The sequence below is a fragment of the Sapajus apella genome, unplaced genomic scaffold (assembly GCF_009761245.1).
Source record: "Sapajus apella isolate SASKATOON/1434 unplaced genomic scaffold, GSC_monkey_1.0 scaffold96, whole genome shotgun sequence".
NCBI lineage: Eukaryota > Metazoa > Chordata > Mammalia > Primates > Cebidae > Sapajus > Sapajus apella.
In genome coordinates this window covers 1,876,966-1,889,013 of record NW_022437036.1, presented here as the reverse complement: position 1 = coordinate 1,889,013, position 12,048 = coordinate 1,876,966, and the positions used below count along the sequence as shown (strand labels likewise).

At 64.2% G+C, this 12,048-nt stretch overlaps 1 protein-coding gene across 2 annotated transcripts in view; it reads right to left on the bottom strand.

Moving 5' to 3' along the window:
* The window catches only part of LAMA5 (laminin subunit alpha 5), a 61,337-nt gene that overhangs the window by 12,419 nt on the left and 36,870 nt on the right, over positions 1 to 12,048 (bottom strand). For both annotated transcript variants that reach the window (XM_032257102.1, XM_032257103.1), the window contains exons 25-48: positions 11,931 to 12,037; positions 11,638 to 11,791; positions 11,109 to 11,269; positions 10,919 to 11,027; positions 9,054 to 9,151; positions 8,772 to 8,973; positions 8,517 to 8,643; positions 7,828 to 7,967; positions 7,241 to 7,356; positions 6,936 to 7,147; positions 6,356 to 6,560; positions 5,999 to 6,143; positions 5,670 to 5,810; positions 5,426 to 5,587; positions 5,090 to 5,191; positions 4,922 to 5,005; positions 3,556 to 3,786; positions 2,726 to 2,839; positions 2,362 to 2,486; positions 2,109 to 2,189; positions 1,792 to 2,006; positions 1,060 to 1,160; positions 669 to 849; positions 419 to 568 (exon numbers count right to left, since the gene is read on the bottom strand). In XM_032257102.1, the coding sequence (XP_032112993.1) occupies positions 419 to 568; positions 669 to 849; positions 1,060 to 1,160; positions 1,792 to 2,006; positions 2,109 to 2,189; positions 2,362 to 2,486; positions 2,726 to 2,839; positions 3,556 to 3,786; positions 4,922 to 5,005; positions 5,090 to 5,191; positions 5,426 to 5,587; positions 5,670 to 5,810; positions 5,999 to 6,143; positions 6,356 to 6,560; positions 6,936 to 7,147; positions 7,241 to 7,356; positions 7,828 to 7,967; positions 8,517 to 8,643; positions 8,772 to 8,973; positions 9,054 to 9,151; positions 10,919 to 11,027; positions 11,109 to 11,269; positions 11,638 to 11,791; positions 11,931 to 12,037 (3,463 nt within the window). The remainder of the gene's footprint in view (positions 1 to 418; positions 569 to 668; positions 850 to 1,059; positions 1,161 to 1,791; positions 2,007 to 2,108; positions 2,190 to 2,361; positions 2,487 to 2,725; positions 2,840 to 3,555; positions 3,787 to 4,921; positions 5,006 to 5,089; positions 5,192 to 5,425; positions 5,588 to 5,669; positions 5,811 to 5,998; positions 6,144 to 6,355; positions 6,561 to 6,935; positions 7,148 to 7,240; positions 7,357 to 7,827; positions 7,968 to 8,516; positions 8,644 to 8,771; positions 8,974 to 9,053; positions 9,152 to 10,918; positions 11,028 to 11,108; positions 11,270 to 11,637; positions 11,792 to 11,930; positions 12,038 to 12,048) is intronic.

The following is a 12,048-nucleotide window of genomic DNA, read 5'->3' as shown; positions in this document are numbered from 1 at the left end:
GTGGGTGAGGTGAAGAGGGGTGGGGCCAGTGGAGGAGGTGGGGCCAGCAGGTGAGGTGAAGAGGGGTGGGGCCAATGGAGGAGGTGGGGCCAGTGGAGGAGGTGGGGCCAGTGGAGGCAGCTGGCCCAGTGGAGATGGTGGGGCCAGCAGAGGTGATGGGGCGAGCAGATGGGGTAGGGTCAGGGCGCACAAGAAGGCTAGGGACAGTAGAGGGGTGCAGCCAGCAAAGGGGTGCAGCCAGCAATGGAGCCACAGTGCTCCTCAGCATGGATGGAGTCGGACAGGCATGGGTCTCCACAGGGAAATGGAGGGCAGCTGGGAACACTCTGGGAGGTCGAAGTTAACACAGGTCACCAGGCAGTGTGGGGCTCAGGTCCCACTCCACCCAGGTTGGCAAAGTGGGGTGTTGTGGACGCACCTTCACAGTGGATGCCGTGGCCCCCAGGCCCGCCAGGAACAGGCACCTGGTGCTGCTGGCTGCAGGTGTCACAGCGATCCCCACTGAGCCCCGGGGGGCAGGTGCAGCGGCCTGTGTGAGGGTCACAGCGGCCCCCAGGGCATTGGCAGCCTGAGGTGGGGAGCTTGGGTGAGTGTGGCTGGCCTGGGACCTTGGGGCATCCCCTACTCAGAAGTCCCCACGCGCCCTCCTGTGACCCGCCGGCACTCACGCCTGCAGCCCTGCTCAGGGAGCCCCCAGTAGCCAGGGGCACACTCTCGGCACTGGGGTCCCCTGGTCCCTGGTTGGCAGTGGCACTGTCCACTCTGGGGATGGCACTCGGAGCCCTCGGCGGCCGGTCCACAAGCACATGGGCGGCAGCCCCCACAGCCATCAAAGCCGAAATGTCCTTCCTGTGGCACAGGTTGTGGTCACTGCCCTGCCCAGCCCTCAAGACTGTCCCAGACCAACCTGGAGGCCAGGGGTCCTGCCCATCTGGCCCCACCCACAGAGGCTTTGCCCATCAAACCCTGTCCCTCAGCTCCACCAATCACCCTCTCCCCAGGCCCCACCTCTAATCCCGAGGCCCCACCCACCCAGCCCTGCTTAGCCCACAGCCCTACCTGACAGCGGTCACAGCGCTGCCCAGTCACGCCCGCCTTGCACAGGCAGCGCCCGCTGTGGGGGTCACAGGCCTCTGTCCCACATGGGGCACAGTCGCAGCCTGCAGAAGGGGTCCGTGACTGCAGCCCAGGGCCCTCTCACCCCCCAGACTTCCCTTAGGCACCTCCTCCAAGCCTCATTTCACTGCCTCCTGCTCTGTCTGCTCCAGGCTGCCCAGACCACCCAGCTACCCACTCCCATCCCAGGCTGGCCCACTCCCCAGCCGCCTCTGCCAGGCCTGGGGGACCTGTGGACTCTGCACAACGGCCTGCCCTGATCTGATGGCCGATGTGTGCTGCAGTGGCGGGGCGTTGGTGGTGGTGTCTAACCAGGGGGCCTGGTTGTGGTAGGACAGGGGAATGTGATCGTGAAGTGGGGGGCCTGATCGTGGGGGAAAGGGCCTGGTCATGGGTCGGGGAGGGACATGGATACTGCTGCAGGGTCTGATTGTGGTAGGCAGAAAGGCTGTGACAGAGAAAGGCCTGATTGTGAAGCGGCCTGATTGCTGGGATGGGAGGGCCTGATCATGGCGGGAGACAAAGGGTTGACCATGAGCCCAGAGAGCCAGCTCCACCTTGTCCTGGCTGGGCCCCAGCACCGGGCACACAGCCTACTTCTGGGGTAAGCCCAGCAGGCCTCCCTCCTCCCTGCGCAGCCCTCCCAGGGCGCAGCTCTCCCAGCCCAATGCCTACGGGTGCAGTTGCCGGGCAGCAAGGCGTTGCCGTAGAAGCCGGGGGCGCAGAGCTCACAGCGGGACCCGGTGGTGTGGCGCAGGCAGCCACGGCAGGCGCCTGTCAGGGGGTCGCAGTCGCTGAAGAGCAAGTTGGGGTCACCATTGCCACTGCAGTCGCAAGGCTGGCAGGAGCTGCCCAGCACCAGCGGGTTCCCGAAGAAGCCGGGCGCACACCTTGGGGGGTGGGGAGGGGCCGTCAGTGGCCTGTGGCCCCCATCTTCTTGTATTCTGGGGTCAACACTCAGGCCCTGCCTGGCTGCCCTGGCCCCGACTCACCGCTCACAGGAGGCGCCTGCATAACCAGGTTTGCAGAGGCACTGGGTGCGGCCACCTCGCAGGATGCAGCCCTCAGCGAAGCTGCAAAGACCAGCAGTGTCGGTCACTATGCCCCTGGTGGCGCCCGGGCCTGGGTGAGCACACTGTGCTCAGGCTGGGCCACACACCAGGGATTGGGGGTCCAGGCCTCTGGCGAGGGCAATGGGGGGAGGGTGGGGCGTCAGGACTTTGCCCCTCGAGGAGGCTGGCTTACTTGTTAGAAGGCACTGAGAGAGGGCAGGGGCAGCTGACACAAGGGGCACTGGGGTCCTCCCCGCTGCTCATGAAGCCGGCTTGGCAGCGCTCGCAGTGGGGCCCTTCAGTGTTGTGCTGGCAGCCCTGGGGCAGAGTGGACAGTCGGTGCCACGGTGGATACCCACATCCTACCACCAAGTCTGCACCTCCCACCACCCTGCCTGAGACTCCATGCCCAAAGCCAGACAGTGCCCTCCCTACCTGGGCAGTGCCCTTCCCTGCACCTCAGCTGACCTAGAAGTGCAGCTCCTGGGTCTTCCCTGGCACACCTGACTGTGCCTTTGGTGAATGCTGCCCTGCAAGCCCCGCCGGCCCCCACTCACCACACAGATGCCAGAGCCAGGGAGGCAGCGGTCTGAGTGTCCGTGGCACTGACACGGGATACATCGGCCCAGGAAGAGACCTTTGACGTCCCGATAGAAGCCGGGGGCACATTCCTGGGAGAGTATGGGGGGCGGAGGTGGCAGCAGTGATTTAAGAGGAGGGCCCCACCCCGCATACTCATAGGTCAAACCCTCAGGGATCCTCAGGCATGAGGCACTGGGAGCCCCGGGCCCACGGAGAGTGGTCACCTCTGGTCAGAGGCTGGTCAGGAACTCCTGGCCCTGGCAAGCTGGAAGGGGGCCAGCACCTGGGTGCTGTGCGAGGACACAACTCTCAAAGCCACACGGATGTCCTGGCTTGGGAACGAACCAGGCCTTGGGGCTGGGGACCACCCCTTCCAATGGGCCAGGGCCTTCTCTTTCCACTCTTAGCAGCTCTTTCTAGATGTCCAACCACAAACCTCCCCATATGGAAGGAGCAAAGTTACAGCAGACAGATTAGCAGCTGGACGGGCGCACAGTGGGCGAGGGAATGAGTGAATGACAGGCAGATGTCAGGATGGGTGGGGGACGTCCGGGTGACCCAGTGAGCAGGGGCTGGGATGGGTGAGAAATGGGTATGGAGGATATGTGCATGGAGGGCCAGGCGGACAGGCGGCAGGGGACGGGCAGACCCATGAGTCAGCCAGCAGCGTTCGCAGGGCAGGGGAAGGAAGAGACGTGAGTAGGTGACAGGAGGTGGGGGTAGCAAGGAAGGGGACACCAGCACACTGGAGGGAAGGGCATGTGCAGGTGAGCCGCCTCACAGCCTGGTGTTGTCCCGACCTCACCTGGCATGAGTCTCCCCGGTAGCTGGCGGGGCACAGGCACAGCTCCACATTGCTGGCCAGGGCCCCCTGGCCTCCTGGGCTGGCCACCTCCAGTGCCACCCTGCCCAGGGAGACGGCTGAGGAGGTCTGCGAGAAGAGGGCACGAATCTGCAGCTGCTCCAGGCTGGCCAGCACCATCATGAGCTCCTCACGGGACACAGTGTTGCGAGTCTCCGTGTGCCGGAAGTTCCCCTGTGGGTCCAAGATGGCACCTCAGTGGAACCACACCCAATGGGACAGAAAAGGGAGCCTACAACAGACCCGCCCCAACCCCATAGGGGATGGAGGGGCACAAAGACCACAGGGGAAGGGGAGGTATGCAGAGGTAGAAAAACCAGTTTCCCATGTGGCCAGTCAGCGCCTAGATCCCTGCCTCACACCACACACCAAACCAACTCCAGACACCTTAAGAATTGAAGTACACAAAGAAAACAGCCAAGCTTCTAGAAGAAAATATAGGTGTGTACTTTCTGATCAAGTAGAGACAAATACTTTATTAAGCAACATGGAAAAATGCTTGCTGCCAAGGAAAAAAAGGATAAATTCAAGCCCTACCTGACAGTGGTCCAGACCTCTGACAACTATAAGACCATTCATCAAAGACAGCTCAGGCTGGGCATGGTGGCTCACACCTGTAATCCCAGTGCTTTGGGAGGCTGAGGCGGGAGGATCACCTGAAGTCAGAAGTTCAAGTCCAGCCTGGCCAACACAGCTGAAACCCCATCTCTGCTAAAAATACAAAACTAGCTGGGCATGGTGGTAGGTGCCTGGAGTCCCAGCTACTCAGGAGGCTGAGGCAGGAGAATTGATTGAACTTGGGAGGTGGAGGTTGCAGTGAGCCAAGATTGCACCACTGCACTTCATCCAGCCTGGGCAACAGAGCAAGACTCTGTCTCAAAAAAACCAGCTTAAAGGAAAACCAGCCGAGCTGTGAATTGGGAGAAGACAGCCGCTACTCTGAAGTGTGACAGAGGACAGGCACCAAGAATAACAAATGGAGAAAGATCCACAAGTCAAAGAGAAATGGGCGAAAGGCGCTAACAGGCAGCGCACGGAGGAGGAAGCCAAGGGCCCCTGCACAGCCGCTCATCCCTCAGCAATCAGGGACACACAAAGCAGGTGGGAAGACAGCATGAAACCCCTAGGATGACCAGAGTGGAAGACGTCTGACAATGGGTGTGTGGACTCCCCAGCCCCTGCCCCGCTTCTGCTCCTGAGCTGATTTCCACCGTGGAGAATGGGCACAGCAGCACTGGGGACCCTTCCAGCCTTCCTGGCTGTGCTGAGGTCCAGGAGGGACCTGGGTGCCCAAGCCAGCTTCCCTCACCTCCACCAGCTGCAGCTGCCCGCGGTGAGCATGTCCAGGCATGGGGTACGCTGGCTCCAGGAACGCAATGCTCATCTGGTTGCCCTGGGGAGGCACATGGGCCAGGTGAGGGTGGGCACAGGCCTGGGCCACACCCGCCCATCCTCCACGTCAGCTCAGTGCCCTGACCTGCAGCACCACGTCCGGCCTGCTCTCCATGGGAACAAAGACATCTCCCCGCTGCCTCTCTGAGTGCAGTTCATAATGGAGGGTCCCGCCGTAGGATGACACCTGGAGGCAGACAGACAGAGATGACCTGGCCAGACCCTGGCCACAGGTTCAGAGCCCAGCAGCATTGGTCTGGGCCCCCACCAGGACAGGGCCCTGAGCTGGGCCCGGATACCTGTGCTCAGGGCCCCTCACGGAGCTCTCTTCCCTGGACAGAGCCCCACTCCCAGCTCCCAGCCCTCCCAGGTGTACTGGCCATCCTCACAGTGCCTCCCCCAGACCTGATGCCCTGCTTACCCGGTCCCCCAGGTAGGAGGGTGGGGCCTGCCAGTACAGCTCGGGGAAAGTCTCGGGCACCTGCCGCAGGTCTGCGTGGAGCACCTCTGTCCCCGGCCGCCGCTCGTGGGGCACCACCTGCCTGTCAGTGCTCAGCAGCACCCAGCCGTCCATGTCCACAAACTGTGGGCGCACACACACACGTCACAGGGACCCATCTTGTGTCCAGTCCCTGGAAGGCACCGCCCCCACCCTGCAGGCTCACCTCCTGGCGGGTGTAGGCTGAGCTCCGGCAGCGCTCCGTGGCCCCAAAGCAGAAGCAGCGGGTGCAGCCTTTGGGGTTGGCAGCATCCAGGGAGAAGGTCCCAAGGCTGCACTGGTCACACCTGGGGCCCTGCACATTCTCCTAGGGATGGGAGGACAGTGAGGGTGGTCGGCAGGTGCCAGATGCCTGACCCCAGGTTCCCAGTACCCACTTGCCCGTGAGGATGAGTCTCCCAAAAGTTTCCAGGAATCCCGAGCTGCCCAGAAAGGCACTGTTTCAGCTGAGGAGGCTGGAGGGAGAGGCCAGATCCGGGCCCAGCCCTCACTCACCTTGCAGTAGCACTGGCCAGTGACAGGGTTGCACACGCCGGGTGCAGTGCCTGCATCATGGCAGTCGCAGGGGCGGCAGCTGGGGTAGCCATGAAAGCCCGGAGAGCAGGCATCACAGCGGCGCCCGCTCACGTTGGGTCTGCACCTGCAGTGGGGGCAGCAGCTGAGCCCCTCCACCCCACGTCACTCAGGCCGAAGTGAGACCTTGTAGGCACCCCCCGCCCAGGCAGCATACTCCCAGAAGTGGAGGAGAGGGCTTTGCTGCATCCAGCAGGGCGGGCACCAGGAAATATTGACAAGAGGAAATATTGACCCTAAGGCTGCCGGGGGCTGCAGTGACCCTCTCTGGGCCCTCACTTGCACTGCCCGCTGTCCGTGTCACAGGTGGGGTCTGTGAGCTCCTGGACGCCGGGTCCTGAGCAGTTACACTCCTCACACCCGACCAGGGGGTGGCAGCCAAAGGTCTGGGGCTGGCACAGCAGGCAGTCAGGAGGGACGGTGCGTGGCGGACAGATGCACTGGCCCGTGAGCTCGTCGCAGAGGCGGGCGCCGCAGTCACAGGCTGTGGGCGGGCACAGGGATTGCTGACCCGTCTTCCCCGTCCCGCCCCTCTCAGAGGCCCCAAATGTAGCCCTACGGGATGTGGCAGTGTGGTGGGCGGAGACAAGAGCACGGACCCCTGCCCCAGGCGCTGAGCCTTGGACAGCTCTTGACCTGGGGCAGCTGCTCAGAATCGGCATCGCCATCGTCAGGGAGGACACACCTGCTGGTCCCTGAAGCTTGTCCTGGGCCCAGGCCCGCGGACGGGGCGGCAGCACTGCGCTGCCGGCTCTAGACATTCTCCTGATCTCTGTGCCCTGCTTTCTGGTCGCCCTGTCCACCTTGGGCTCTAACACCATCTCCCCACCACTGGGCACCCCGGGACTGGGGCACTCACGCCTGCAGTGGGGGAAGCCCCAGTAGCCGGTGGCACAGCGGGAGCAGTCACGACCAATGATGTGGGCGCGGCAGGGACACTGGCCCCCGAAGGGCTCACAGGTGGGACCCGTGGCACCCACTTCATGGCAGCCACATGGACGGGCTCCGTTGTTATAGAAGAGGGAGAGGGAGGCGGCAGCGTTTCGGCAGAACAAGGGTGAGCTGCTGGGGCTGCATGGAGAAGCTGGCGGTGAGACCAGCTCCCGGCCCGGCCCCCCCCCCCCCCCCCCCCCCCCAGACCCCGCCCTGCCGGAGCCGGCCCACCTGATGTGGTAGCCCTGGGCTGCACAGTGGCTGATGAAGTCATAGGATTTGTCCAGGGGTTCCTCCCGGAGGTAGCCAGAGCTGTAGGCGTTCTCAGGGACCACGAGTACATAATCCTAGGGGTGAGGCCTGGTCACCCTCCCGCGGGGAAAGAGCCTGCAGCGGGGAGGCCCCCGGAGGCTGGCCGGGACAGGGTCCTGGTGACAGCAGCACAGCCCAGTCCTGGGCCCTGGCCACTGGGGGAGCCACTCCTAGCCAAACAGCAGCTTTGAGGGGCGTGAGGTAGCAGCAGCGTGGATGAGGCCTCCTGGCATCTCCACATTGCTGTCTACTGGCCATGCCTTTCTGCTCCCTCTCTCATAGTCCAGGCCCCACCTCCTCCAGGAAGGCCACCCTGACCAGCAGGGTGCAGGGTGCAGGGCCCAGGGCCCCTCTGGAGCCTCACAAGGTGGACTGGGAGGTCCTCAGAGGCAGGAGCTGCTTTGCTGGGCACAAAGCTGGGCCTTAGCAGGCCCAGGGAAGGACAGACCCAGCCCAAGTGGTAGTATGACAGCTGGTCCCTAAGCACGACACCAGCTTGGACTCACCAGCCAGAGCCACCGGCCCTCAGGCACACGCACGGTCACAGTGAGCTCGCCGTGGGTCACGTCCAGCAGGACCTGGCCCTCACACACCACCAGAGTGCGGCAGCCATAGCCATGTGGGCAAAAGCTGGCATTGGCGTGGCCTGGGCAGGGTACAAAGGCAGGGTCAGGCCCTAGCCCCAACGCCCTGGAGACTCCCAGAGGGAGGAAGAAGGCAGTGCTGGGCCAGTCAAGGACTGCCCGCTGGCCAACGGCCACAGGCGTGGGGCGTGCCCATGAGGCCTGCCAGGCCGGCCCCTCACGTCACGGGGGCTGGCCACATATGACAGGGCAGATTCACGTGGGGCACCTAGAGGTCAACTCTAGGTCCGGGACCCCAGGCCTGGCCAAGCCAGGAACCAGAACCCGCTCAGGGTCACACACGCTGCCAGCTGGCATCCTGGGACAAGCTCTCAATTTGCCGAGTGCCATGGAGCCCACGGGGCTTCCCGGCGCGTGAGGCAGACGTGGGACCCAGGCTGACAGACCCGGGCTTTTCTGGGAAGGGGGCGGGCGGGCAGGTGGGTTGGGGCTGCGGCCTGCAAGGGCAGCTGGTTTGCGAGCTGACACTGGGACAGTCACTCGTGGCAGGCAGTGCAGTTCCAGCCTCATCGTGTGTGGCAGCCCCTCCAGTCCCCACCTCAGACACTCACCCTGCCACACGCGACCGGCGTTGATGAGGACTTCCACGGGGAAGGTGGGGTGGGCCGGCTGGTAGCCGTGCAGCAGGAAGGCATAGCGGCCCAGGCTGGGCACGTGGGTGGTGAAGACCACAGTGGCCTGTAGGGAGAGGCTCCAGTGAGCAGGCTGAGCTGTGAGCCCCTGCTGCCCCCCGGACCGCCTGCCCTGGGTTGGGGCCCAGAGTCCTGCCCCGACGCTCCCATCCCTCCAGAGGGTGTGGCCCTCACCTGGGGCTCACGCAACAGGGTGGGCTCTGCATCGGGGTCCACAGCGGTGGGGGGCCGAGGCTGGGGTCCGGTTGGGGATGTGGCTGGCATGAGGTTCTGTGCGTGGGTCAGCGGGAGGCCGGGTGGCAGCGGGAGCACCTGGCAGTCCCTGAGGACGATGGGCTGGGGCGGCTTTGGGAAGCGTGAGGGCACACAGGCGGCACTGGTAGGAGTGCCGTGGGTGAGTGAGAGCTGGCCCTGTCGCCAGGCCCTCAGCCACTCAGCCCATCCCATCCCCACTACCTGCTGGGGCCAAAGGCACCGTGGCTGCTGATACAGTGCACCCGGGGCTCCACGAACTCCGGGCTGAACTCCTCCATGGGCACCAGAGTGATCCTGTGCTGCAGGCAGAGGGACGAGATGCTGCAATGCCAGGGGACAGGGAGGATGGGGAGGAAAGGGGAGGATGGGGAGGAAAGGGGAGGAAAGGGGAGGACGGGGAGGAAAGGGGAGGAAAGAGGAGGACGGGGAGGAAAGGGGAGGACGGGGAGGAAAGGGGAGGACGGGGAGGACGGGGAGGAAAGGGGAGGAAAGGGGAGGAAAGGGGAGGACGGGGAGGAAAGGGGAGGAAAGGGGAGGACGAGGAGGATGGGGAGGAAAGGGGAGGAAAGGGGAGGAAAGGGGAGGTCGGGGAGGACGGGGAGGGACAGGGAGGACGGGGAGGAAAGGGGAGGAAAGGGGAGGACGGGGAGGAAAGGGGAGGGAAGGGGAGGAAAGGGGAGGACGGGGAGGAAAGGGGAGGATGGGGAGGAAAGGGGAGGACAGGGAGGAAAGGGGAGTACGGGGAGGAAAGAGGAGGGAAGGGGAGGACGGGGAGGACGGGGAGGAAAGGGGAGGACGGGGAGGAAAGGGGAGTACGGGGAGGATGGGGAGGAAAGGGGAGGACGGGGAGGACGGGGAGGAAAGGGGAGGAAAGAAGAGGGAAGGGGAGGACGGGGAGGAAAGGAGAGGACGGGGAGGACAGGCAGTAAAGGGGAGGACGGGGAGGAAGGGGAAGAAGGTGAGGACGGGGAGGACGAGGAGGATGGGGGTACAGCAGGACAGTGGGGAGTGGTCACCCAGCTCAGACCCAGGAGGGCAGGCCAGGTGTCCGACCCAGCCCTGCTCTGTGCAGGCAGCCCCCCGCCCCTGCTCCGGCTGCACAAACCCAGCCCTGGACCGGTGTGGGCCGGCTCCTGGGCCTGTGCGGCTCCTCCTGACCCTCTTCCTCCCCCTCCCTCTCCCATCTGCTGCTGTCCCCCCACTCTCATCTCAAGAGCTGCTTGGTGCCAGCCGGCAGGATAGCCCGGCTCTCCCAGGACCCGGCACAGGCAGGCGCCCAGCAGGCACAGGCCGTGCATGAGCCCGCCCTCCCTCCCCTGTGCGGCCAAGCCAGGCTGGCTTCTCGGAGCACCGCAACCCATCCGCAGACACGGCGGTGGGAGACTCGGCTGCACAGAACACAATGTGTGGTGCTTACAGAAAGTTCCAGACCAGGCGCAGTGGCTCCCCAGTCTGTAATCACAGCACTTTGTCAGGCCCAAGAAGCTGGATCACCTGAGGTCGGGAGTTTGAGACCAGCCTGGCCACCATGGTGAAACCCCATCTCTACTAAAAATACAAAACGTAGCCAGGCGTGGTGGCAGACGCCTGTAGTCCCAGGTACTTGGGAGGCTGAGGCAGGAGAATCACTTGAACCCAGGAGGCGAAGGTTGCAGTGAGCCGAGACCTCGCCACTGCACTCCAGCCTGGGCCACAGAGCGAAACTCTATTTCAAAAACAAGCAAAAAAGAAAAAGAAAAAAGATCCAAAACAGAAAACCAGCCAACACTGCCTGTGCCAGAAGGCAGCTGCCCTGGGACCCAGTGGCGGCTGGGGCAGGGCCTGGGCTCCGGGATCTGTGACTGTAGGTTCTGTCCTGAGCACCCAGAACAGCTCGAGAGAACAGCAAAAGGGACTGAATCCAGAGTGCTCACAGGAAGAGTTCCAGAAGACACATGCTGGGGATGAGTCCACAGGTGCAGCCACCATGGGGACCTGGGACCTCAACTGTCCTCTCCCATCCCATGATGTTTCAAACCTTCCAAAAGAAGCTGACCCCTCGGGGTGGAGACCTGAGGGGTCCTTACCAGGAAGAAGCGTGCCTGCTCGGCTGTGAGCCGCACGCTGGCCTCCGATTCCAGGTGGAAGACTGCCAGGTGGTCCTGGGAATCCCGGGCAGTGCCCCGGCACAGGGTGCTGCAGGGGGTGGGAGGGGGTGGTGAGCAGGTGGGCAGCCCCAGGCACACCGTCACTCCGGCCCCTCTGGCTCCCACTCACCTGTACAGGCAGGGGTGCAGGGTAAGCAGGCCCTGCTGGGGGCCCTGCTGGGGGGTGTGCACGGCCACACCCACCTCCTGGTGGGCATCCTCGTTGGCATACTCCACCACCACGGCATAGCGGCCCGGCTGCAGCACTGCCACCTGAAGCTGGACATCCACCTGCAGGAAAGGCAGGGTGACAGGAAGCCCACCACCCCTTGCCCTTCCCATCTCCCTCCCCTCCCACTCCAGTAACTCCCTGACCCCAGGGTGTGCCCTGCCCCGCTGAGCCCTGGCCCCCCTGCTGGACAGCTCCAGGCATGTGGTGGGGGCTGGGCTATCTGTGGAGGCCGAGGCCGACCCCACATACAGTTAGGCACCAAGGTCACACACGTGGGAGGCGGGAGGCGGGATGCCCCGAGTGGGTACTGGGCTCTGTTGCCTGAGGCAGTACCCTGCTCCTGTAGCCTACCAGCACTACAGGACCCCCAGCCCCCCAACCAAGGTCCTACAGCACCCACTGCCTCGCAGGGTCCCAGGACACTCACGTCACTGCCCACACAGGTGACCATCGGTGGGTGTGACGGGCTGAGCTGCTCTGTGGGGCAGGGCCGGGGCAGGCTGTTGTCCTGGCCACACAGGGCCTCCAGACTGGCGGCCGAGGGGAAGCCATCCAGGGGTAGGTGTGTGTAGAGCAGGCAGCTGGGGAGACAGAGGCTGTGGTCAGACCCACGTCCGCTCAAGCCCCCAGAGCCGGCCTAGGTGGGGGGAAAAAAAAAAGCTAGACACAGTGGGGGTCCAGGCAGCCCCGCCCCTGTCCCGCCGCCTGCATGGCCCTCACTTGTCCCCGGACTGCTGGGCAGAGGGCCGGTACGTGCAGGCCTCGGTCACCCGCAGCTGCAGGAGTGCCGCCTCGTAGTATGCGCTTGGCAACAGAACCACGTAGTCCTGCAGGGGGG